Consider the following 27,280-nt stretch of genomic DNA (forward strand, 5'->3'; position numbering starts at 1 on the left):
CATCGGTATCTTTTGCCGAACCGCTATGTTTCGTGGACGTAAGCACATTATTGACATCGGTTGTCAAGCGATGGGGGGGACAAACACAGACACACAAACATATATATATGTGTGTGTGTGTGTGTTTGTGTGTCTCTGTTTGTTCCCCACCACCATTGCTTCGTGTATATATATATATATATATATATATATGTATAGCCTCGGGCCGACCAAAACCTTCTGAGTGGATTTGGTAGATGGAAACTGAAAGAAGCCCGTCGTATATATGTATATATATATGTATGTGTGTATATGTTTGTGTGTCTGTGTTTGTCCCCCCACCCACCCAACATCGCTTTACGACCGATGCTGGTGTGTTTACGTCCCCGTAACTTAGCGGTTCAGCAAAACAGACTGATAGAATAAGTACTAGGTTTACAAAGAATAAGTCCTCGGGTCAATTTGCTCGACTAAAGGCGGTGCTCCAGCATGGCCACAGTCAAATGACTGAAACAAATAAAAGAGAGAAAAGAGAATATATATATACAGTGGGGGGAAATAAATATTCGTACATGTCAAAAATTCTTTATTTATTTAATTTCTAATGAACATAAATGGGATATACCAATACTATATTTGCATACACATGCATAAACTAAGAATATGCAAAAGAAACTAATAAATTATAGTAACTAATGAATTTATATGCAATTATAAATATTTATGGGTGAAAAAAGTATTTGTACAGAACAGAAATAACTGATAATTCTGATTTAATACTTCGTAGCATAACCATTATTCAGTTCCACTTCAACATATCTCTTCTTGTAGTTCTTAATCAATGACTCGCATGTTTCTTTAGGTTTTGTTTTCATTTCCTTTTGATATATACCTGCTGACTTGGAAGCCTACTATGGGTCCCTAGCTCCAGCCTCAGCTGTGAACTTGGAATCTAACGGATGACCAATTATAGCACTTATGCAGCGTACCTATTCGTTTAGATCATCAGTGAATTAAACCCCTCACATGTCCGTATATATGCATATACTCACATATTATTTGTATTATATATATATATATATATATATATATATATATATATATATATATATATATATACACACATAGCCTCTTCTCTACCCACCCCCACAAAATAATTTATATTCTTTTGTCTTATATTTATTTATTTATATATCTGTTTCTTTATATATTTGCAGAATGTCCAAACTGACCAGTTGGGAAGCTATTTTCTACAATATCAAGCAGGATGCTCTGTATGACAGTAGAGACCCTGCTGTTAAGGCTGTGCTTAAGGATCTGCTGGAACAACCAATTGAAGAAGTTGGTAAGGCACAAAAAGTGTTATATTTATGCATTGCAGATTAAGACGCCTTAAATAGCTATTTGTGGATTTGTACGTGTGCTCCAATAAACTCATAAAATACGTGTGTGTGAGAAAGAAAAAGAGAAGGAGAGGCACAGAAAGAGAGAGAGGGGGAGAGAAAGAAATTTCCATTTCAGAAGGTCGATTAGGTAGCCCAACATGGCGAAATTCGAACTGAGATCGTAAAGGATTATAACAAAATACTGCATGGCATTTTTCAAACCTACCCACTCATCCTTCTAATCCACTTTACCTCTATACCAATTATGTTTGTTCGCATGTATGTAGAGAGTTCCTTATTGGCTCATGACGACAACGATGGTGGCGATGACGATGCTGCTACTGATGATGATAATGATGGTGGTGGTGGTGGTGTTTTGTCAAAAGTTAATATAAGGGCAGATTCATCGTGAGAGTATCGGTAAAATTTTGTATTTATTTCATAATCTCTGCATAAGATATCAACATGCTGTGGCTGTTCTCGTTTAACCTCAGATCAGCCCCGATGAAACACACCAAAATAGCGGTGCGTCTTAATTATGTGTTCTATATATGAGTACTATAGTTCTACTTCAATGACAACCTTTATTTCTAACATTTTATTTTCTAGAAATGAAATCTGGTGGCACGCAATTGAAGTTGATTTTTACTTTTGAGAACGAAGGCCGAGCTTTATTTAAACCCATGAGGTAAATGGCTTCTTTCTTTTTTTTTTACACCATGCGGGAACGTCTAGTTTTGTTTAAAATTTTGAACTTGATTTAATCGTTTTGGGAATTTTTATTCTTATTTTTATCTTATTTATTGATACGTAAAATGTTTTGGTCTTTTTTCATGTGACTTTGTTGAAATTGCAGGTATAATTTTTCAGATAATACGAAAAAAGATTCGGATATGATGTTAGACCAGAGTTTCCAAACCATTTTACTATTAGGATTAGGGTTATTCTTAGAGAATCATTGAAGTGCATTCTATATCTCTGGAAACACCGTTCAAATTGTTCTCTCTCTCTCCCTCTCTATTTCTCGCTTTCCTTCTCTCCCTCTTTCTTAAAGCTAACTTAAACAAAGGCGCAGGAGTGGCTGCGTGGTAAGTAGCTTGCTTACCAACCACATGGTTCCGGGTTCAGTCCCACTGCGTGGCACCTTGGGCAAGTGTCTTCTACTATAGCCTCGGGCCGACCAAAGCCTTGTGAGTGGATTTGATAGACGGAAACTGAAACAAGCCCGTCGTATATATATATATATATATATATATATATATATATATATGCGTGTGTGTCTGTGTTTGTCCCCCCCCCCCCATCATCGCTTGACAACCGGTGCTGGTGTGTTTACGTCCTTGTAACTTAACGGTTCGGCAAAAAGAGACCGATAGAATAAGTACTAGGCTTCCAAAGAATAAGTCCTGGGGTCGATTTGCTTGACTAAAGGCGGTACTCCAGCATGGCCGCAGTCCAATGACTGAAACAAGTAAAAGAGTAAATCAAAAAACTGTCTTTGACAGGTTTGGCATTACCCACAATAACTCAAAAATGCATTTGCATAAAATTATTACGGAAGCCTCGGTCTCTGGGAAATTCCACTTGGGAAACGATGTTTTAGACTAACATATTTAATATATGTATCACAGCGAAATAAACCGTGACAGTGGAGGACTACATAACCCAACTGAAAGACATAACGAAACACCATTAAAAAAGATCTGAACGTACGACCTATGAGTTCATAACTCAATGTTTTTGCCAACTCGACCACTTTTGTTTTTGTTGTTGTTTATCCCCAAATCGAACAGAATAGTGATAAAAGATGTCCTAACCGTGATCATCCTGTATTATTTTTTTTTTTTTAGGTATACAAGTGATTACATTGTTTGATGCATTATTCTTTATCTAAGACAGTAGAGTATGATTTGAAAGGGATTTCCCTACGATTTGTAGTAGAACGAAAACAAAAATCGTGTAAAGGCTTTCACCTGAATTTTAGTGAGGTGCAGAAAAGAAAAAGTTGAGAGGAGTAAAGTCGTACTGCGTGTTTCACTTGAGTGTATATTCCTTCATCATCATCATCATCATTATCATCATCATCATCATCATTATCATCATCATCATCGTTTAACGTCCATCTTCCATGCATCTTCCTTCGTTTTACCAAACCGTTGGAAATAGACCCACATAGAGGGAACTTTTTCTTTGAACCAAAGTTAAGCTAGGCAACTGATTAAGTCTATCGCCCATGTGGGCTACGGCAGGATTTGGTCCCTTTGAACTCAGAACGCAAGGATCCCGACAAATGATTTGGAGCTTATAATCACGCCGAAAGAAGATGCAGATATGATAACAGAAATATTTCAGCCATATTGGATTTCATTCAGCTTTAGAGTAGTTTGAATCGTTGATGGAACGACTGATACGTGGTTACAATATTTACGTATATGTATTCAGATTTTATCAACCAGCGGTGAATTGAACGATACATGTTCGAGGAAAATTACATGACAAAACACCGAGTCTGTAGAACAATATATGTTTAGGCTTAATGTTTAAGAATGTTGAAGCTATAAGGACGAGAGGGGGGGGACAGACAGACAGGCAGGCAGCGAGCGAACATAAAGTCTAAAAACTAAGAGATCGCAGTTTCGGCTTAATTAAGTTACATTCAGCTACGGAACTGACACGCATATGACCATTTAGTCTAACTTTACATGTGTATGTGTGTACACAAATAGACTTACACATACACTCATACCAGCACACAAAGACACATTTGTGTTTTCGCATATATATAATTAGATATGCATACACAAACATACATATTCATGTGTGTGTGTAGATGCTCATATGCCGTATAAATGTGATACATATATGCACGCACGCAAACAGATTTATAAGTATGTGTGCCTTTCGTCTGTTCATTGACTCGTATATTGTGTGTGTGTGTGGTAACATACACACCTGTGCGTGTCAGTGTATGTGTGTTTGGGTCTTCTTGCTCAAAAATATCTTTGGAGACATATCCAACTACTACGAAATTGTATGACAACCAACTGGGTCGAAATCGGAATCTATCGGCTGTCACGTCTGCGTTTTTGGATTGAGTGGTATATGTATGACAAAGTGTATTTGGTGAAAATGTTATGACACAATCAGGGCAACTAGTGGATTTAGTTTTAAAAAATGGTGATGTAAGTGCGAGAATGGCTGCATGGTTAAGAAGCTCGCTTTGCAACTACGTCGTCTTCGGTTCAATCCCACTGCGTGTTACCTTGGGCAAGTGTTTTCTAATACAACCTAGGGCTGACCAAAGCCTTATGAGTGAATTCGGTAGGTGCAAACAGCGTGGCAGCCCGTCCTATATATGTATGTATGTGTGTTCATGAGTGTGTTTGTGTTTGTCATCCCACCACCACCGCTTCACAACACCGCTGTTGGTTTGTTTATGTCCCCGTGACATAGCGCTTTGGCAACAGTGAGAACTAGAATAACTACCAGACTTTAAAAAAAACGTAAGCAGTGGGTTCGATCTGTCCGGACTAAACCCTTCAAAGCAGTTTACTTCAGCATGACCTCAGCTCGATGACTGAAACAAGTAAAAGATTAAAAAAAGAGTAAAAAATTGTATTTGGGACAGTAATTAACTACTACTTATAATGAATTTGGTGGATTGAGAGAAAAAGTTATGACAAAGCTAGCATATTTGAATGGTTGAGGTAAAAAAAATGAAAACTACCTATGTGGCTGTGTGGTAAGAAGCGGCGAGCTGGCAGAAACGTTAGCACACCGGGCGAAATGCTTAGCAGTATTTCGTCTGCCGTTACGTTCTGAGTTCAAATTCTGCCGAGGCCGAATTTGCCTTTCATCCTTTCGGGGTCGATAAGTTAAGTACCAGTTACGCACTGGGGTCGATGTAATCGACTTAATCCGTTTGTATGTCCTTGTTTGTCCCCTCTATGTTTAGCCCCTTGTGGGCAATAAAGAAATAAGAAGCTTGCTTCCCAACAGCATAGTTCAGGGTTCAGTCGCACTGCGTGACACCTTGGGCAAATGTCTTCTACTATAGCCTTGGGCCGATCAAAACCTTGTGAGTGGATCTGGTAGACGGAGACTGAAAGAAGCCCGTCATATGTGTGTGTTTCTGTGTCTGTGTTTGCCTCCGCCACCGTTTGTGTGTGTGTATGTGTTAAGGTCGCACGCTGGCAGAATCGTTAGCATACTGGGAAAATGCTTAACGGCATTTCTTCCGGCTATTCTTTCTAAGTTCGACGACTTCGCACTTTCACCCATTCGGCGCCGATAAAGTAAGTGCTAGTTGAGCAATGGAATTGATGTAGTTGACTATCTCCCCGCAAAAAATTTCAGGCCCTGCACCTACAAGTAGAAAGGCTCATTAGTGTGTGTGCGCTCACGCGCGCGCCTGTCTGTGATAGATTTAGATAGTATTTGGTGGACTGAATAAACAAACTTACGACATAATTAGTGTACGTGTGTGTGTTTGTGTGGGTGTATCTGTGTTGTAGCTTAACTCTTAAACGAAGGGGAAGGGTTACATAATGTACGTGTCAAAGGGACAAAAAATATATATATATAGATATATCACTGATTTCCAATGATTTATGTGTTTTGTTCAAATGTTTTCACGCTGCGTTATTTTGTCAGAGAATGTCGCCTTAAGACAAAGAGTATTAAAAAATAACACTGTACGGAGGAACTGCTCAAAAGTTTCCGGCTTTAAAGGTGTCGCGAAAGGCCTGGTTGGAGGCCCAACTTTCCAACTTCTTTCACGGGGCTTAGAAAAACTGAAGGACTGTTGCAAAAAGTTTGTGAATCTGAGAGGGGAATATGTTGAATAAAATCATAATTAACTGATCCTTCTGTATTTTCTTTTACCCAAAGCCAGGAACTTTTCAGCACCCCCTAAACTAGATGAGACAAATTGTCTCGTAGGCGAACGAGAACACTAGATATCGATATTTCGCTGTTATTTCAACTCTTCAGTATTGTATACTCTTGTAACCCTCGAAACGAATTCAAATCGCTGGTCTGAGGTATGCAAATAGTGTAAAAATCTATCTACTGATGTGCAACTGCGCTGCATAAGTAAAATAAAATTATATTTTGAGTTAGAACCAGATCTAATAATGTAAATATTATTGATATAACATACTATTTTTTTTTATTAAAGGCAATTTTTATATTCATTTTCAATCTAAATAAGTTCAAAAACTATAATTGTTAGTCTCTTGCACAGGAAAATTGTACAACCTCATTTTCGAAAAGTGCCGTCATATATCCACTTTCCTTTGATGATGGCCGTAGTCATGTTAAATTTTGAAACATCAATTGATGATGTCCGCTGTTCTCTAATGAAACATCAGTTGATGTCCTCCGTTTAAGGCTTAAGTTAAAAAAAACTGAAAACTATATATATTTGGCGAAAAACTTTCGACATAATAAGCGCATTCGTTGATTGATTAAGAGAAACTTAAGACTGAGTGCATTTGCTGAAAAACATATGATGTTATAAGCGCATTGTTGGATTGGGTTTAAAAACAGTATTTTCTGTTTCCTACACTTAGGTGGATGATCTTAGACTTTGTGGTGGGATGCAAGTTATTTTTCTTTCAACATGTAACTTACTAATTTCTCGTTTACGGCGGGAAGTGGACAGGGGTAATATTATTTTTCCTTTGAACTTATGAGATAACTGACATGTGTGAATGTCTGAAGGTGGAAGGGGCATGTAGAAACATCCTTTCATAATGTTTGGAAGCTCTCCCTATACTTTTACTTTTTCTTTCTTTCTCTTTCTCTCTCTCTCTCTCTCTCTCTCTCTCTCTCTCTCTCTCTCTCTCTCTCTCGCTCTCTCTCTCTCTCACACACACACACACACACACATATACACACGCAGAGGCACCACACATTCATATGTATGTGTGTATACCTATCTACAACTATACACACACACATACATGTGTGTATGCATATCTATAAATGTATACATAATGTATATAATATAGTTTCACTCACACACACACACATATGTATACATACATACACACATATTATATATATATATATATATATATATATATATATATATATATATATATATATATATATATATGCATACATACATACATGCATGCATACATGCATTCATACATACATACAAACATACATACATGCATACACATTATATATATATACATATATGAAGTTAGAAAACCAATTTTGTTTGAAATACGAGATAAAAGGTAGTTTCGTGTATTTTTATTCATTTAGCTTACTTTTTGTTTTTCATTATCTGCTTCGTTTAAAACTATGGTGTAAACGACATTTTGATGTAGGATGTGAGTTTAAGGGGCCGCAAGGTGATTTGTTTTTGCTGTTTGTTTTTTAATCACTTTGTCAGGAGGAAGGGCAACAGCACCCTCGACAATTGTGAGGGTGTCTGAGACGAGAATGTTGGAGGGCAGCAGTTTTCCTCCATCCGGAACCTGGCTCGAATGCTCGCAGCGGACACCCGAGGACCGGGTAAGAGTGTTAAAACCAAGTGCAAAAATAGCCCCAATGACAGGCTTCCAAGCAGTTTCCATCTGCGAAATTTCACACACACACACACACATATGTATGTATGTATGTATGTAGGATCGTGAGCCGAATACCCTAGCCACTAAGTCTTAAACTCGTAAGTTCGATTCCCGGCGATGCGTTCTGCCCTTGAGAAAGAAACTTTATTTTTTCCCGTTGCTCCAGTCCACTTTCAGCTGACAAAAATGAATAGTACCTGTATTTCAAAGGGCTAGCCTTGTCACATTCTCTGTCACACTGAATTTCCCTGAGAACTACGTTAAGTGTTCGCATGTCTGTGGAGTGCTCAGTCACGTGCACGTTAATTTCACCAGCAGACTGTTCCGTTGACTGGAACACTCGTTGTCGTAATCAACGGGGTGCCAGTTGAATTTGAGTTGATGTATGTATTATGTATGTATGTATGCATGTATGTATGTTTGTATCTATTCATACTAGTTATGGTCTATTTTTCTTCATTCTTTAAATGTTGAGATTAAATTACGGTTTTTTCGGTTTGGTCAAAGGAAACGAAACAAAAGCAAGGCTGTCTGAGGAAATGCATCAGATACCCACTAGATTTTGTATCCAGTCACTGGTACTGAAGCATGTTTGTTTGCATTCCGAGTTTAAATACTACTCAGATTAATACCACCACCTGGCACCTTGAGTACCTTTAGCAGAGAGCATTCTGTTGTAAATATTTGGGGCATTTCCCCTGTAAGAGGACACCTTCCAACCTCTCTCCCACTGGTCGCGGGAGCCCTGTGGATGTCATAGGTACTGCCGTTCTTCCTGGTAAAAGATTATAAAAAAAACAATCGGTGAGTTCACTAAGCTGTATGTAGGTATCTTCCATCAACTGTAAATAACCACTACTTAACAGCTGAATCCACCTAGTTGTACGTAGGGAACCTCTCAAGCATTCCTCATCAGAGAAGACCACCTAAATATAAATGGTTAGTTCTCAACACCTAAAATCACCTATTTTTTAATAGATATTTCTCTTAATATCTGAGTCCACTGAGATGTAAGCAGGTACAGCTCAACAACAGAAACTGCCTTGCTGTTTATAGGTAGCTTTCAACAGCTGAGTCTGCTTCCGTGTAGATAAGTTCCTCTTAACAGTTGATGTCCACCGAACAATGAATTATTACCTTTCAATAGATAAGTCAATCTCGATAGAAGAATTTAACTGGTTGTAAATAGATACATCTAAGCATGTAACTCGAACAGAGTGCAACATAACAGTAAATAGGTACAATATAACAGTAAATAGGTGCCATTTAAGTAGAAACTAAGTGATTAGCTGTTGCCTCTTACGTTATAATAAATAAGTCTCCGTAAAAACTGATGCTGAGTTCAGATTCTTTCGTGGATAGTAATTTGAGAAAATCACATTCTGGCAGGCTGACGTGACTATGATACACTTTTGTACTTCGCGCCCTACTTCATACATTTGTTACGAGGAAAAGAGGTTACTGTACGTACGCGAAAGTGATTCTCTAACTGCTCGTTACAGTTTCCAGACCGGTTGGTGCGTTGTGTTCTTCAGCAAAACACTTCATTTCGCGTTACTCCAGTCCACTCAGCTGTAAATGGATAACCCATCGACGGACTCGCGTTCGGTTCAGAGTGAATGTTGGCCTTCCCGCCTAGCCAGTAGGGTGACATCATTCGAGGCTACAACAATGCGAGGAAGCGCATTGTGACCAGCGGTGTATGACAACATCGATAATCTTGTTGATACAGTGATATGTCTGTGTATATACATAAATTTGACTCTACTTTCCGTATTGTGTCCCCTCATCTGTTATAATTAGGGTTATTAAAGCAATTTTACGAAGAACAGATGAGGGGACACAATACGGAAAGTAGAATCAAATTTATGCATATACACACACATATCACTGTGTCAACAAGATTATCGATACTGTTATACACCGCTGGTCACAATGCGTTTCCTCGCATTGTTATAACTTTCATGGTAAATACAGATATACTGATATAGAATTAAGTTCGGAATCAGTCAAATCGGGCGGCCTTTGCTGATGAGGCTACAGAAATAGTCGAAACTGACTGTCAGTATAGGGAATTCTCAACCGGTGTTTTCGGGCGATTACAGTCCCTATCATTATGTATGTATACAATTATGTGCTTTAGCTACAGCATTAGAGATGTTAGCTCTTATTTCTAACAATTTAGGTGTTCCAACACCCTTAGTCACATTTAGTGACAATTGTAGTTTTCCTTTTTGGTAACACATTGCGCACGGCTGTCCATATTAATTTCACACACACACACACATATACATACATATATATATATGTGTGTGTGTGTGTGCGTGTGAATTCTCCCTATATAGCGCAAGTCCGGGCAAAGTTGTATATGGAAGACCAGCAGTCGCCCATGCATACCGGCCTCCCCTCTCCACGCCACCAGTGATATATATATATATATATATATATATATATATATATATATATATATATATATGGAGTTTATTCTTTATATTTTACCAGTTTGATGACGGTGGAATAGTATATGAGGAGGTCTAGACTACAATTCCCTGCATTCCGATCAACTAAGTAGAGTTGCCGCCGGTGGTCTTAGTTGTTGTGATGATGGTGGCGTGGGGGGGGGGGGATCATGTTGACATGATGATGATGATGGTGATGACGATGATGATCACGATCCTGATGGACTTTCTCCTTTTTCAGATTCCCACGCGACAAGGAGACCTTACCGAACCATTTCTACTTCGTTGACTTCGAACGCCACAATGCCGAGATCGCAGCTTTCCATCTCGACAGGTGAGCAAAGTTTCTTCAATCTATCTGGTATACTTTATGTAACTTCCTCTCTCTCTCTCTCTCTCTCTCTCTCTCTATATATATATATATATATATATATATATATATATATATATATATGTGTGTGTGTGTGTGTGTGTGTGTGTGTGTGTGTGTGTACATATATATAACCGAGTTTGTATGATTGTGTATAGAAGAATATATTAATCAATGAAATTCCAACTTAGTTTGATTTTCACGTTTTATTTTTTACAATTTTACAGTATTGAAATAAACTAGTACTTTCATGTGTTATACAATCATCAGGTTATGTAGTGACGGTCGTGTTCCACAACTGAGAACTGTCAATATATATATATATATATATATATATATATATATATATATACATATATATATATATATATATATATATATATATATATATATATATATATATATATATATATATATATATATATATATATATATATTTTATAGTACAAGATGGAATGAGCAAGCTTTATTCAAAATTACTACAACTGTTTCTGCGCATTAGTACCAGCTCGTAATTGCTGAGTGTTTCACATATTATTCACATTCTTGCATTTATATGATCCAACGATAGCTGTGTCCGTGCACGTCTTCAGGTCCATGGATTCGAGAGCACAGCTAGATCACCTATAGTTTTCCAAGGTTTTATACCCATATTTTTAGCATTCTATTTTCAAAGAGAAACACGGATGTACAAAGCGATACAAATGATAAAAATATACCAAAAATAAATTAATGAAAATAGAAAATGGTGTATACATTAATACATTATATATTCGCTGCTATGTGGTAAGAAGCTTGCTTCCCAACCACGTGTTTCCGGGTTCGGTCCCACTGGGCGGTACCTTGGCCAAGTGTCTTCTAGTGTAGCCTCAGGCAGACCAAGGCCTTGTAAGTAGATTTGGTAGATGGAAACTGAAAGAAGTCCGTCGTGTGTTATGTCTTTGCGTCTGTGTTTGTTCTCCACGACTACTCGACAACCAGTGTTAACGGTTCAGCAAGAGAGGACGATAAAATAAGTACCAGGCTTAAAAAAAATTGGGGGGGTCGATGTATTCGACTGAAAATTCTTCAAGATGGTGCCCCAGCATGGCCGTAGTCTAATGACTGAAACAAGTAAAAAGTAAAAAGATTAAAGATAAAAGATATATGCGCGCGTTTGTGTGTGAACCTTTTACCTTTTACTTGTTTCAGTCATTAGACTGTGACCAAGTTGGGGCACCACCTTGAAGAATTTTTAGTCAAAGGAATCGACCCTAGTACTTATTTTTTGTTAAGCCTGGGACTTATTCTATCAGTCGTTTTTGCCGAAGCACTAAGTTACATAAACACATCAGCACCGATAATCAAGCGGTGAAGTGGGAGAAAAAGACACATACATGTATGCATGTATGTGTGAATGTGTATACACACAAACACACAGAGCAGGCCAAAGCATCAAAGTCACTGTCAATAATAATCTTGTTTAAGAATAATGAATTTATACTCTACAAAAGTAGAGTACAAATTTATTATTCTTAAACAAGAATATCATTGACAGTAGCTTCGAAGTTTTGGCCAGCAAAGCCATTCTCCAGTGTGTGTGCGTACACTTTATTTGTGGATTAACTAGGTAATCAGTGGTTTCGTATGTAAAACATTCTCCAAAATAGAGATGAGTACCAACATTCCCAAATGGATCACTTGAATAATTGTGTATATCCCTTCTCCATAAAGCCAATCATTACCTTACTAATGCACAGATGAAGAATATTTATCCCTGTTAATAGATTGATTAGCTTTTTGAGATGCAAGCTATATTTAGCTACATCTGTGATTTTTACCAAAGATTTCTATTTTCCAAATAACGTAATCACATATGAGAACATCTATAATACATACATTACATACATACATACATACATACATACATACATGCATGCATATATATGTGTGTGTGTGTGTATGTATGTATATATAAACAAATAAAAAAGAGTTAAATAACTTTTCTAAGCCCACCAATTCTACACAGCACATGACCCAAACACCTCCAAGTCAGGCCACAATGAAAAGATACAACATCCATTTTTCAATCCTTCACTATCTGACGATTTCTGACTTGAGATGAAACCGCCAGTTATTGTGCTATATTGAATCTTCCAATACATAAAATAATGCGACAACGGTTTTACGCCATGTTGTAACATACCGCACCATTCCAAGTAGACCGCACATACTAACCAGCGAGTGATGTTCCATCTGCAAGCAAGTCCCCCTGACATCACATACTGCCATCTCTAAAAAAAATGTTACATTCAATTTTGTTGCCATGGAAACCGTTGAAAAGACCGAATAGTCCTGCTGGAATGTCGTTTATCATAAAGTCTACCAAATCATGGTTGACCTGGCACTAAACAACAACAATATACAACTCTATGACAACGTAAGCACCACATCATACAATAGAAATTTAATTACTTTAGCACCTTTCTCATATCTACTTCTCTTATTTTCGATCTTTTATAACCCCAGGATACTGAACTTTAATCGAGTCCCGCCCAATTCCGGACGTCTTATCAATATGACACGAGATATCAGAAGACTTTCCGATAAGAAACTGGCGAAAACATTTTTCATATCTCCAGGTAAGGAAAAACTCTAATTAATTTGCCGTTTATTACCTTCTGAAAATAATACCTTCGTTAAGGTGAAGGTATTATTTTCAGTCGTGTTTGTTTGTTTGTCCGTAGACAAGATATCTCAAGAATCGTAGGATGGATTCAGATGAAACTTTCAGGGATGTTTGACCTTGTAACTGATACGAACTGATTAGATTTTGGGATCGATCCAGTACCAACAAGAATTCTGGATTATTTTTCCTATTTTTTTTACTTAATTTTTGAGAGTGGTTGGATTCATTTTTAGTATTCTCGTTTGTGAGAGCAGACGAGTTTATTTTATATATTCTCATTTTAAAAATCATCTCCGGCTAATCGTTGAGAAGGCGTTGGTGTTTCCTTGGCGGAGGTTTGCGCTCTTTTAGTGCTCTTGTTATTGATATTTTCTACCTTCAGAACGGAGAGACACAAGAAATACCTCTCCGATATTTTCCTTACAACCTTTTTTACATTCTGAGTTTATAAATTCCACCAAACGACTAAATTAGAACATGGCGTCTTTTGCTATGGCTTAGCTCAAGATTAACTTTGAACAGAGCAACGATGTTCTAGTTTTGGTCACTTTGCCTCAGTATCAGCATCTAGGATTATGTAGTTGAATTTCTCCTTCAGACATAAGTACATCACTATTTTAAAGGAAGCTCTTAGCAAGTGAACTGACATGAATAGTAACAAACCAGACTTAAACAGTCGTTTTGGTTCCGTACTACGACATGCTTTTTAAGCAAACTGAAATGTATTAATTCTATATAAGAGGCATGGACACTCCTGCTACAGTTAAAAATGAAAACAAAAAAAAGTGGGTGAAAAATGTAATGTTCTTCAATTTCAATTCTATTTCGTTACAGCCAAAAACATCTGCTTCCATGGAAGCTGTTCTTACTACTGTGATACAAGTCACGCAATCTGTGGCAACCCAGATATGCTGGAAGGATCTTTTGCACTTCTACTTCCACCGGACAAAGTGGCTCCGCGCAAAATATGGCGGTCGCCCTGGAGACGTTCTTATTCGAAGCATCGAAAGGCACTGTGGGAAATCTACGACGATTATTGCGACCAAGTTCGAACAAAGCCCCCATTTGACAAAGGTCGTCGCCTACTTGATATGACCGATATGGCAGTGTTTGATTTCCTAACAGGTAAGTGCAATTGACTTTTTATTTATTTATTCATTTATTCATTTATTTTTGTCCAAGCACTTATCCCATTCCATGCAGATTCGCATTTTTTCGTTCATTCATATTGTTGCTTTTATACTAAATAATCACACCCATATACTTAAGTGTAAATATATGTATAAACATACATACATGTATGTATGTGTGTATGCATTTTTATCCTGAGTATGACTTTAAACTGTATCGGGTAGGGGCCCATTTACGGTTAATTCCAGCGGTTTGAGGAATGTGGAACTACACCATAGCCACTATTGCCCCCAGTTCTACCTTGCCCCAAAATAGTAGCACCTGTTAGGTTTTCTCTGCTATGGGTTAACTGGTATGCGAATCAATGGGAGTGAAGGACCCCTGGTTCTCATAAGATCTTCCTTTTTAGAGAAGGTAAACTTGTGTAAAAATATAAACCCAAAGTGCAGTTGTTTTCTGGTCGTCTCAACTTCTGTTGTGCCACTGGTGTTATAGTTGATTCCGCTGAACCATGAGTTCAGTGCTATGCAACACTTGATCCCACTCAAAACAAACTCATGCACAGGGACCTCTCGAACTCTTGGAACATTTGTATGGACTTACTGAATTTAAGAAGCGGTCTTACTCGGTCAGAGTTTACTTCCACCATATGTATATTTAACTACGTTTTCTCTCTCTCTCTCTCTCTCTCTCTCTCTCTCTCTCTCTCTCTCTCTCTCTCTCTCTCTCTCTCTCTCTCGCACACACACACACACACACATACGCATACACACACACACACATACGCATACACACAGAGGAAAACAATGGTTTTTTTTTATTTTGACAAAATGAAAGATATCAGGTGGTTGCTATTGTTATTTAGTCTCCGGTCGGCTCTGATCAGTAAGTTATATTGACTCCTGCACTTTACAGGCACCGATTTGGCTGCTATTTGTAGCTGGTCGAGCAATAATGTAGAAGCGCCCTAGTAGGTTCGTTGTCTGACGATTGTAGTTTTGATAGCAGCTTCGTATATTTTCATTCTGTCTAGAGACACACATGTGGGCGTACACACACACACACACACACATACACACACATACATGCACATTCACACAAACAAACATTTTGAATGACATAAGCAGGAAACTCGCTACTACTTGATGGATTTAGTCTTTCCAGCTGTTTCTCTCGGAAATTCACTGAGTATAGTGGCCTTTATATTGTACTCCTGGCATATGGAAACAACTCCACCACATTTACCACCACTCACGCCCTCTTGTACAAATATTTATCTTTTCTTTTTTCTTTTTAGGAAACATGGACAGGCATCATTACGACACATTCCGGGAATTTGGAAACGACACGTTCCCTCTACATCTCGATAATGGTAGAGGGTGAGTATTATGAATTACTGCGATTGGTAAAATGATTATTAGAGCGACAGATAAAATTCATTGTAATATTTGCTCCGGCTCTCTTAAGGCCCGAGTTCAAATACTGTCAAGGATAATTTTCCCTTTCATCCTTCCGGGATTGATAAAGTTCCTGAAAAGTGCAGGAGTCAATATAATTAGCTGTTCCTTGCTCTCCGCTCCTAATATTTCTTTGCTTGTACCTATGTAAGAAATTATTATTTCTTCTCTCTTTCCCTTTCCATTCACAGTGATTCTCTCTCTCTCTCTCTCTCTCTCTCTCTCTCTCTCTCTCTCTCTCTCTCTCTTGTTCTCTCTCTCTCTCTCTCTCTCTCTCTCTCTCTCTCTTATTCTCTCCCTCTTTCTCACTTTCTCTCTCCCACACACACACGCGCGTATATTTTTATTTTCTCCAATATTATTCATTTCTTTCCTGTCTCTCCTTAAACATTCAGTTAACGATACACCATCTATCATGTATATCCCATAATCAAAAATGAATAGTAAGCTATATGTAATGATATACTTCACTATATATCTATCTACCTGTACATTCCAGATTATGCATCAAGCACTGTTTAATACATAATTTATTAATTGATTAATTAATTTCTGTGATGTCATTTATATGTAATACTTGTGGTGAAGAGTGGTTATTGTATCTGAGATCGGAACCTCATCCACGAGGATGTGAATATTCATTCATTGTTTTTCATGCTTCCCATGAAAGTAGTGTTATGCAAATCGAACTAACCGATTAGTGAAGTCGTAATACATAGTGACTTTAAACAGATATAAGCATAACGATTGTGTATGGTGCTTGGTTTCTGATGAAGCCTCTAATTAAAGTCAAAACCGATCATGTTAACCCCCTTTTCTGTCCGTGAAGATATTAATAAAAGGTATTATCTTTATGTGATAAAATGTACATTAAAATTTTTTTTTAAAAACGCCTAATGGTGCGTTAAATATAATATATAACATGACTTATAATATGATTAAAGTACACAAATTTAACGAAAGGTATGAACTTGTTTTTGACAAGTAATCTCCTTTATATTAGGTTTAATTTGAGATAGACAAACTCACATCTCATTAGCACAAAGAAGCCTTCCCCTTTTTTGGTTTTTGATATTTTCAGAACTGAAAATCCTTGTTCACAGCAATATATTAATTCTTACTGACGTTTGGTGTTTTTTGTTTTCTCTCACCACAGGTTTGGAAGAAGCAACTACGACGAGTTCACCATTTTAGCCCCTGTCTTCCAATGTTGTCTGATACGCTATTCGACCATCATGAAGCTGTTTCGCTTTCACCGGGGACCAGTGCCGCTCAGCCAGATGATGCAACAGTCTCTTGCCTCCGACAGTCTATTTCCGATACTCACCAAAGCTCATTTAAATGCGCTGGACAGAAGAGTCGCGATTATTTTACGGACAGTTTATGAATGTGTTATACGCGGAAATGCTGTAGCGGATGTAATTGTCGATGATGGATTTTAACAGTTTGATGGAATCAGAACAGTTCAGAACTTGATTGGAATAAATCGTATCAAATCAGAATTCAAATTATGTGGATTCAGAAAGCAACGGAGCGCAGCGGTAGCTACGGCTCGGATTCATTGTATATTATATATACGACGGACAATGTGGCAGCACGAGGTCTTGCCTGTTTAAGCGTACGTGTGAGTGTGTGTGTGTGTATATGAGTAAATGTGTTTTAGGGTGTGTATATTTCGGACATGCATTTGAGCATTACTTCACTACGTATCCCTATATGTATATGCATGCATGTATATATATATATATATATATATATATATATATATATACATGCATGCATATACATACATATATATATGTATGTATATATATACATATAAGCTTATATATGAATGTATGTATTTGTATATATGTATATAAATATGTGTATGTAGTTTATGTGTATATATATGTATGTATGTATTTATGTGTATGTGTATATGTATGCCTTTACATGTATGAGTACATAGTTTTTCTAAGTCTTGTAACTGAAGATTTCCTGTAAACATAATATATACATAAAAAGTCCTCACATATATATAAATACATACATTCATATACAGGGAGGGTGAAAAGTAAGCAGGCATTAAAAATTGGTAATAAAATCCATATTCCTTCAACAAATTTACTAAAACAAGTGATACATATTCTTTATTACATGGGAATACGAAAGTAAATCTTCATATTTCAACGTAAGCACTGGTGGCGTCAACTAGTTTCCTCAAGTAGTCAGGGATGGAATGAACAACCTTCTGAAGGACGTCGTCTGGAATATCATTGAGAACATTCTGGATCCATGTCTCCAAGTCCTCCAGTGTGCACGTTTTTGTCATGTACCCCTCCTCTTTTGTGTAACCCCACAGGTAAAAATCACCTGGAGTGAGATCTGGATTTCTTGGAGTTCTGGACTTCTGCAGTCACAGTCTTCAGGTTTTAGCTCCTGCACGTAATGTGGTTTCTACGGACGAAAATTCAATTCTTTATGCAATACCGTGCTTGACGTGTTGATTTTTGCGGGCTGCAATTAAACATTTCCTGCACTGTTGCCACTTTCTCCAATGATCAGGATGTGGTTGGACGGCCACTTGTTGCATCGTTCAGAGCCCGTGGTCATCAGCTTTGCATGACAACTTTTTATTGTCTCCGGACGTAGTGTTGCATGCTTACCTTTCCATGCACTCTACCATTTCTGAACCAAAACAATGGAATTCCACACTTCATAGCGTGCTGCTATCTTACCTCGCCCCAGAACAGTCAAGCGACTGGTCATCTGGAAAATAAGAAATAAGAAAATAAAAAATCCCCATTAGTTTTGTCTGTTTAAAAAATGTTTTCGTCATGACTTCAGTGATACTAAAAATTCTATAAGCAATTTCTAATGCCTAGTTACTTTCTTCCCACTCTATATATATAAATATTCTTAAACAAGAATATTATTGACAGTGACTTCGAAGTTTCGGCCAGTCAAGCCATCATCGGAGAGCTCGACGATGGCTTAGCTGACCGAAACTTCGAAGTCACTGTCAATGATATTTTTGTTTAAGAATAATAAATTCATACTCTGCAAAAAATATAGAGTAGCCCTTCAGATTAATGTAAAATTGTTTTTGTTATAACTGAACTTAAAAACAAACGTGTGTGTGTGTGTGTGTGTGTAGATATATAGACATGTTGGGGAGGAGGTTATGTATATATTTATACAAATATATGCAAATGTGTGTTTACAAATTTACAATGATGTAGCTTGTGGTAGTATTGGTAGTGGTAGTAGGAAGTATACTGTTGATCAGTGTTGTATATTATTCTCATATTGGGGTGATGGTGGTAGTGATGGTGCTGCTACTCCTGTTGTGGATAGTGCTGGTGGTGGATTGTGGTGGTAGGATTACAGTTTGGGTTCAATGACGAGAACTTCGTTGTTTCATGTGCTATAGACTTCATGCACTACGTAAACAATCGATTATGTAGATGAGGTTCAATGGCGTTCGCTACATCTCTCGTTTCATCTCAATGACGCGACTAAGGCTCTTGCAACGGTAAGCTGGCAGAACCGTAATCGCACCGGACGAAACGCTTAATGGAAATTCTCCTGTCTCTTTACGTTCTGAGTTTAAATGTCGCTGATCTCCGCATCGCTTTTCATTCTTTTTTGGTGGGGGTGGGGGGTCGATAAAATAAGTACCAGTTGAGCACTGGTATCAATGATATCGCTTTCTACTTTCCCTTAAAACCGCCGGCCTTGTGCCAAAATTAGAAAAAAATCTATTCCATTAAGCCTTTTTATGGTTTCAGTTCAAATCGTGCTGGTATTGACTTGGACTTGGGTCGATTAAATACACACTATACCAGCCATGTAGTAGAGTCACTTCAGCTGATTATGCGTCCTTTCTCTGTAAATTTGAGACTTCGTCTCAATGTCAGAAACCGGTTTAGTAGAAAAGCCTAAATGAGGACATAGGCTTTGAAATAAATTTTTCATGAATTACTTTTTCAGCATGGTTTCGAATCAGACTTAGTTCCGTTACTACACCATTTCAATTCTCATGCCATTTACTCTATCAAGATCCCTAGCAAAACAACAAAAAAGAAAGAAAGAGAAAACACTTGGATTTTATACCTTCATAAAACTCATTTTTATACAATGTAGCAGTAGGCAGAATGTGAAGGATTATATCAAAGACCCCCAATATAGTTCTAGTGCTCGCTTGGATCATTGTATGAAGCATTTCCATTCATTTCACAACGGATCGATAAATGATAGACGGGGGATGACCAGTCCAGCTGGGAAACCTGATGGGTTTTTAGTGAATATAATATTGGCAAATACAGAATATTAGTAACCTTTTTTGTCTAATTGTACAGAACGATGTGTAATTAGACTTGAAAGTAGTGTTACCTGAAGGCTTTCCCATAACTTCACACACATATTTGTAGTTTTGTCTGAAAGTTCAGCATGTGTTGAAGTATTGCCATAATTTCCTGATAAATGGAAGCTTTCAGCTCATCCAGTCGTTGTAGTTTATTGACAAACACTATTCCTTTGAGGCAACCCCATAGGAAATAAATAATCACTCACTTAAATACCACGTGATTGAGTAAGCCATGGCATGTCAAGGAGCTGAGAAAGGGTGCCATTAGTAAACATTTCTTTAATATCCCCGATAGATGTTTTTCCTGCATGAACGATTGCTCTGTCTCACTGAAACCATACGTGTCACATCTATTCAAGTCTGGGGAAAATAGGTCTCACAACATAAACACACAGCAATCAGACTTCAATGTTCCCGAATGGCTACCCTTTTCAAAACAAATATGACCCCCAATACACCAGAATTTTCCACACAGTACCTCTCTGTTGTATTTTTATAGCAAAGAAGATGCTCATGAAACGCAAGTTTCGTTTATTTATACAATCAGACCGATGGGAATGTGTTTCTTCGTCCATGAGAAAAAGCCATGTCATTGGTTTGTTTTCTGCAAATATTTTCCGATTTTCCTAATCATATTTCTTTCTTTCTTTTGCACTATGAAATTGTTGTATAGATAATTTATCATAAATCAAAGTGCAATATTCTTCACGCATTATAAGCTGTGATGTCTAGTGCAGCGCTATGTTTAGAGGTAAAACGACAAGGAGTTTCCTTCTAAACTCTCTAATAACCTCAAAATTCTCGATATTTCCGACACTTTGCACACATTACGATGGTTTCTTTTCCAACGTTAAACCAACCATCTGAAATTTTCTAGCAAACACAGTATCGTATTCCGACGGGGCGTGTTTTCATGAAAGTCGTCGTTAAAGTGCAGACGAAAATTTCGCTGCATTTGAATAAACAAAGCAACACCTTTAAAAACCATTTCGATCACAAAAGCACGATATCGCACTTTCAACTACTCCATAGATACTAACGTCGTTGTTGTATTCAATGCCCATATGAACGTGGTTTTTCATTCTTGACAACCAAACTACCGCCATTTTTATTTTTTAAATCAACCAGGTTTCCCTGCTGGACTCGGTATATATATATATATATATATATAAATATGTGTGTATGCATGTATGTAATGATTAGTAGAATCGTTAGAGCGTTGGACAAAATGTTTAACCATGTATGTTACGGCTCTTTACAGTCAGAGTTCAAATTTCGCCGAGAAATTTTATCTTTCATCTTTTCCAAGTTGATAAACTAAAGTATCAGTGAAATGCAAGGACTGATATAATCGACTGTTCTCTTGTCCTATATATATATATACATATATATATATATATATATATATATATATATATATATATATATATAGCAGTAGTGAGAAATACTGGCAGATGGATCCCCGGATGGATAGATTCACCTTCGCTCTTATGTACTTATAGGGATGTATATAGACAGACAGCTGTACAACAGATATAAAACTTGTGTATTTGTCTGTATGTGATTGTGTGTACGTGTGTCTGTGTATTTTGTATGTTACTATCTGTCAACTAAAAAGAATATACGCGTGTACGTAAAGAGAAAGAATTCGCCACCACGTACTGCTGATGTTGCAGCTGTTACTAATACTATTATTATTAATATTATTGTATCATATCCCGGTGCCATTCTTGCCGAATTATTCAATTAAAAGGCAGGCTACAAAGAAACGTTTATGAGAGAGAGAAGTTGAAATATTGCTTGAGTGATAGAAGTGAGAGGAGGGAAAAAGAGAGTGTAAAAGAGACCATGTGAATCTAATTTAAATTTTCTTTCTTCTTTATTGTCTACTTTACTGCCTTTGCTGAGCTCTACTTCGCATTGTGAGCAGATGATACAGCAACTTCGACCTCGACCGGATGCGAACTCGGCTCTCTCTGAGACGCATTTCAAACCAGCCACCCACTTGTCAAATTATATAAAAAGAATGAGTACAACTGTTTGTACATTACCGAGCCGCCGCCAATGCTACCGCTAGCGCCACGGTCCCCTCGTACCGATTCCTGTACCATACCGAACTCTATACGAAGCAGCCATTTTGGACGCCGAAGCTAGTGGTGTGGTGCGATGTAACAACCACTCAAACAATGCTAAATCGGGGAGAAAAAAATATATATTGAGATTAACTTCAAATAAACTATTCGCTTCTCTTGAGTACAAATAAATTTTCAAAAAATAAAAATTAATTAATAAATAAACAGAAGCAAAAGGACATTGGCTTCGTTTGGGCCAAAGCAAAAATGTAATAATACATACACAAACAGAAACTAATATAAACCTATTAACTTGATCGTTTATGAGACAAAACTGAAAAGAGGGCTATTCACTGAACTAAAAAGTAAGACAAGTAATAAAATAAGCGAACTCTCGTTTTCGTTTGAAATAGCGAAACCGGCAAAAAAAATAAATGTTTACATGGCACGAAACTCAAACAAAATGAGAAACTATTGTACCGTTCGCTTCGAGCGACACAACGAAAGTCAACACAAATAAATAAATATATGTGTGTGTGCGTGTATGTATATGTATATATATATGTGTGTGTGTGTGTGTGTAGATGCGTATGATTGTTTGTATATATGTGTGTGTGTGTGTACAAAATTTAGACAGGTATTCAAACACACATTTTATGTGCAAATGAGTATATATAATTTTATGATATGGGTGTATATATTTAATAAAAGCCTAAAAAATTATTAAATACAAATGAACATTTATTGATAGTAAATTGAGGAATGCTAAGAAGCAAATGACACCGAATGGACGTGAACATTTTTTTTTTGTTCCATTGTTTTAAAACGAAAATAATACACACGCAAGCTCATGTATGTATACATACAGATATACAGACACACGCACACATATATATAGACTCACTTTCTTTCTCTTTCTCTCTCCCTCACACACATACACACACACAAGCATAGACTCAATCTCTCAAACTATACTAATATTGTCATTTTTCTCAACTCTAAATGAAAGGATGAGACAAAAATGAACGAACGTGATCTGTGCAAACATATATGGATACAAACACACACGTACATTGATATCTATATATGCACACATATACGTAAATACACTATATATGATTATATCTATGCATGTGTGTGTGTGAGTGCATATATATATATATATATATATATATATATACATGCATACACATTAATATATTTAATATATGTACAAATATACGTGCATATATATATATATATATATATTTCTTCACACGTGTATTGATATATACTCAAATATTAGTATTGGCTGGAGACTTGCTATCTCCATCTCGAAGTATCTCATACAACTTCTAGTTTTCGAAACAAATACAATAAAATAGACTGTTTTTAACGAACGGGACTCAGCTGTAGTCAGGCCTGCCTCGACCTGAAAAGAACAGAAAACAGATGTTAAAAACCAATGAAACCAAAGACCTTGCCTTCGACGACACAATAGTGCAACCACACACACACACACACACACACACACACATCACATCACATATATATATATAATTATGGATATACATATTATGCATATACATATGTATGTATGTATAAACATTTATATATGTAAGTAAGTACATACATATATGTATAGAGATGCATTTATGTATAATTATATACATATACATACATGTGTATATATATATATATATATATATATATATATATATATATATATATATATATATACATATATATATACATACATACATACATACATACATACATACATACATACATACATGTATTCATATACGTATATAAATATCTACACATAGGTATATGCATACACACACATACGTATATGTATACATAAGGCCTTCGAAATCTTCTGAAGTTGTTTATTTTTGTTTGATATTTTTACACAAACGCAGAAACAATAATTCTGTTTAATACTATCTTCCATTGTTTAAAATACATCAATGGAACATTCCAAACCATTTTTTTTTCTTTTCTTCATATTATTATTATTATTATTATTATTATTATTATTATTATTATTATTATTATTATATTTTATTATCATTATTATTATCATTTGTTCTCTTAGGAATTCTTTTTTTTTTTTTGGTGTAACTTTTATCTATATCATTTTTTTCTCATTTATTTCATTTTATGTTATTGCTGTTGTTGATAATCATAATCATAATGATTGCATTGATGATGATATTAATAATGATTATGTTTATGACGATGATGATGATGATGATAATGATGAACGTAATGACTGATATAATGTTGATATTTTAAAATATTTTCTCTCACAGAATATGTATTTATTTAAACAGACATATTTTTCTCTTAACTTTATTTTTCCTTTTTCATTTTTCTGTTGTTGTTGTTGTTGTTGTTGTTGTTGTTGTTGTAATTGGTGGTGGTGGTGGTGGTGATGCTTGGTCCAGTATATATTGAAGGAAATTATAAGACCTTTTTACACCGTTCTTTTACTTGTTTCAGTCATTTGACAGCGGCCATGCTAGAGCACAGCTTTCAGTCGAAGAAATCGACCCCAGGACTTATTCTTTGTAACCTACTACTTATTGTGTCGTTCTCTTTTGCCGAACCGCTAAGTTACGGGGACGTAAACACACCAACATCGGTTGTCTGGCGATGGTTGAACACAAACACAGACACACAGAAATATGCATATATTTATATATACAACAAGCTTCTTTCAGTTTCCGTCTACAAAATCCACCCACAAGGCTTTGGTCGGCCCAAGGCTATAGTAGAAGACACTTGCCCAAGGTGTCACGCAGTGGGACTGAATCCGGAACCATGTGGTTGGGAAGGAAGCTTCTTATCGCACAGCCACGCCTGCTATCATCCAGTGATTTTTATTTTTATTTTTCAGGTAATGTATATCAAGGAGTATATTACGTAGATAGTGTGTTTTATAAAAAGATGTGTTCGTTATTTAGCAAGTCTACCGTCCACATTAACTGGCACTGACTAACTCGCCTTTTAGCAATATCCATTTGTGAATATTCTTCGCACAGGCAAATGAGACTGTGTATGTGTGAGTGTATGTATATACATGTGCATGCATGTGTGTCTAGATCTGCAACTAATATGCATGAGAATACATACATGAAGCAGAACATAAATCTGAACATATACATACGTACATACTAAAATACCCTGTTGTTGATGATGAAATTCCAATGAAAGGGCCTTGGACTTAGGTTAGAAACCGGCTCTTTCTCTATTGGCAAAAAATCGTGAAATAAAACTGAACAATGACATACATACATACATACATGCATAAATACATACATATATATGTATATATATATATACATACATATATATATATATATATATGTGTGTGTGTGTATATATATATATATATATATATATATATATATATATATATATATATGTGTGTGTGTACACATATGTATATGTGTATATTTATTTATTTATTTATTTATATATATATATATATATATATATATATAAGGTGTATGTTGCAGGCACTAAGCAACTAAAAACCCTGTTACATAAAATAAGGTTCTTGTATTCAATAGGAAAGCTACCAAGTTTGGAAGCATTAACTTGAAATTGATAAAAACAGGAATATTACGTTGGATAAAGAAAATGAGATAGCAGAATTATACCAAAGCACAGACGTATAAAAACCTAAAGAATTAGGAAACTAAGCTGAACCGTTAGAAAGAGAAGTTCAGGAAGGCACGGATGTATTGTTAAGGAACTAGCTTAACAGCTATGTGGCTTCAAGTTCAGTCTCACTGTGTGACACCTTGTACAAGTGTCTTGTACTTTATCCCTGGGCCGACCAGTATCTTGTGAGTGAATTTGGCAGACGGAAACTTAAAAGAAAGCGGTCGCAAATATGTGGGTGGGGGTGTTAACGACTGGTGTTCGTTTGTTCACGTTTACGTAACTCTGGTATAAGAGACCTATAGAATAAGTACCAGACTTTAAATATCAAATCCTGGGGTCGATTGTTTTCGACTAAATCCTTCGAGGCGTTGCCTCAGCATGGCCGAAATCTAATGACTGACACAAGTAAAAGAAAAATAAAAGAAAGAAAGTATATAACAAATGCATTATATTAATAATTAAACATGTTTAAATATCAAAAGTACAGCAATACTTTTATTATATTACACAATTAGAAGCTAACTGGATTAGCAACCTAGAAGAAAGTCCTGACTTCACCACACAAAAGCTGATAGAGAGACAGTAATATTTATCACTGACACTGAGAGATAGAGGAAAGCGACAACTATAAGACTATTATAAAATAACCTTTACAGAACTATAAAAATTATGGAATCTAATATAAAATGCTATAAAATATGGACAAGGCAAAAATCATTTTCCGCTTCCTGGAAGGCCATGTTGAGTTTACAAACAGCTCTTTAAGAAGATACAAAAACAACAATAGATGACATATGTATTTGAATATAAAGATAAGTGTGTATGTATATGTGTGTGTGTATATATATATACATATATATATATATATATATATATATATATATATATATATATATATATATATATATATATATATATATATATATATATATATATATATATACATATATATATATATATATATATACATATATATATATATATATATACATATATATATATATATATATATACATATATATATATATATATATACATATATATATATATATATATATACATATATATATATATATATATATACATATATATATATATATATATACATACATATATATATATACATACATATATACATATATATATATACACATACATACACAG

The 27,280-nt window shown here is 36.0% G+C and overlaps 1 protein-coding gene across 4 annotated transcripts in view; it reads left to right on the forward strand.

Moving 5' to 3' along the window:
* The window catches only part of LOC106869140 (extracellular serine/threonine protein CG31145), a 191,755-nt gene extending 166,961 nt beyond the window's left edge, over positions 1-24,794 (forward strand). For all 4 annotated transcript variants that reach the window (XM_089352561.1, XM_089352560.1, XM_089352562.1 and 1 more), the window contains 7 exons: positions 1,197-1,324; positions 1,974-2,052; positions 10,652-10,744; positions 13,289-13,401; positions 14,283-14,573; positions 15,877-15,958; positions 17,193-24,794. In XM_089352561.1, coding sequence (XP_089208687.1) covers positions 1,197-1,324; positions 1,974-2,052; positions 10,652-10,744; positions 13,289-13,401; positions 14,283-14,573; positions 15,877-15,958; positions 17,193-17,478 — 1,072 coding nt within the window. In that variant the 3' untranslated portion in view covers positions 17,479-24,794. The remainder of the gene's footprint in view (positions 1-1,196; positions 1,325-1,973; positions 2,053-10,651; positions 10,745-13,288; positions 13,402-14,282; positions 14,574-15,876; positions 15,959-17,192) is intronic.
* Positions 24,795-27,280: the final 2,486 nt, after the last annotated feature.

This window comes from Octopus bimaculoides, chromosome 5 (assembly GCF_046866305.1).
Source record: "Octopus bimaculoides isolate indiv1 chromosome 5, ASM4686630v1, whole genome shotgun sequence".
Classification (NCBI taxonomy): domain Eukaryota; kingdom Metazoa; phylum Mollusca; class Cephalopoda; order Octopoda; family Octopodidae; genus Octopus; species Octopus bimaculoides.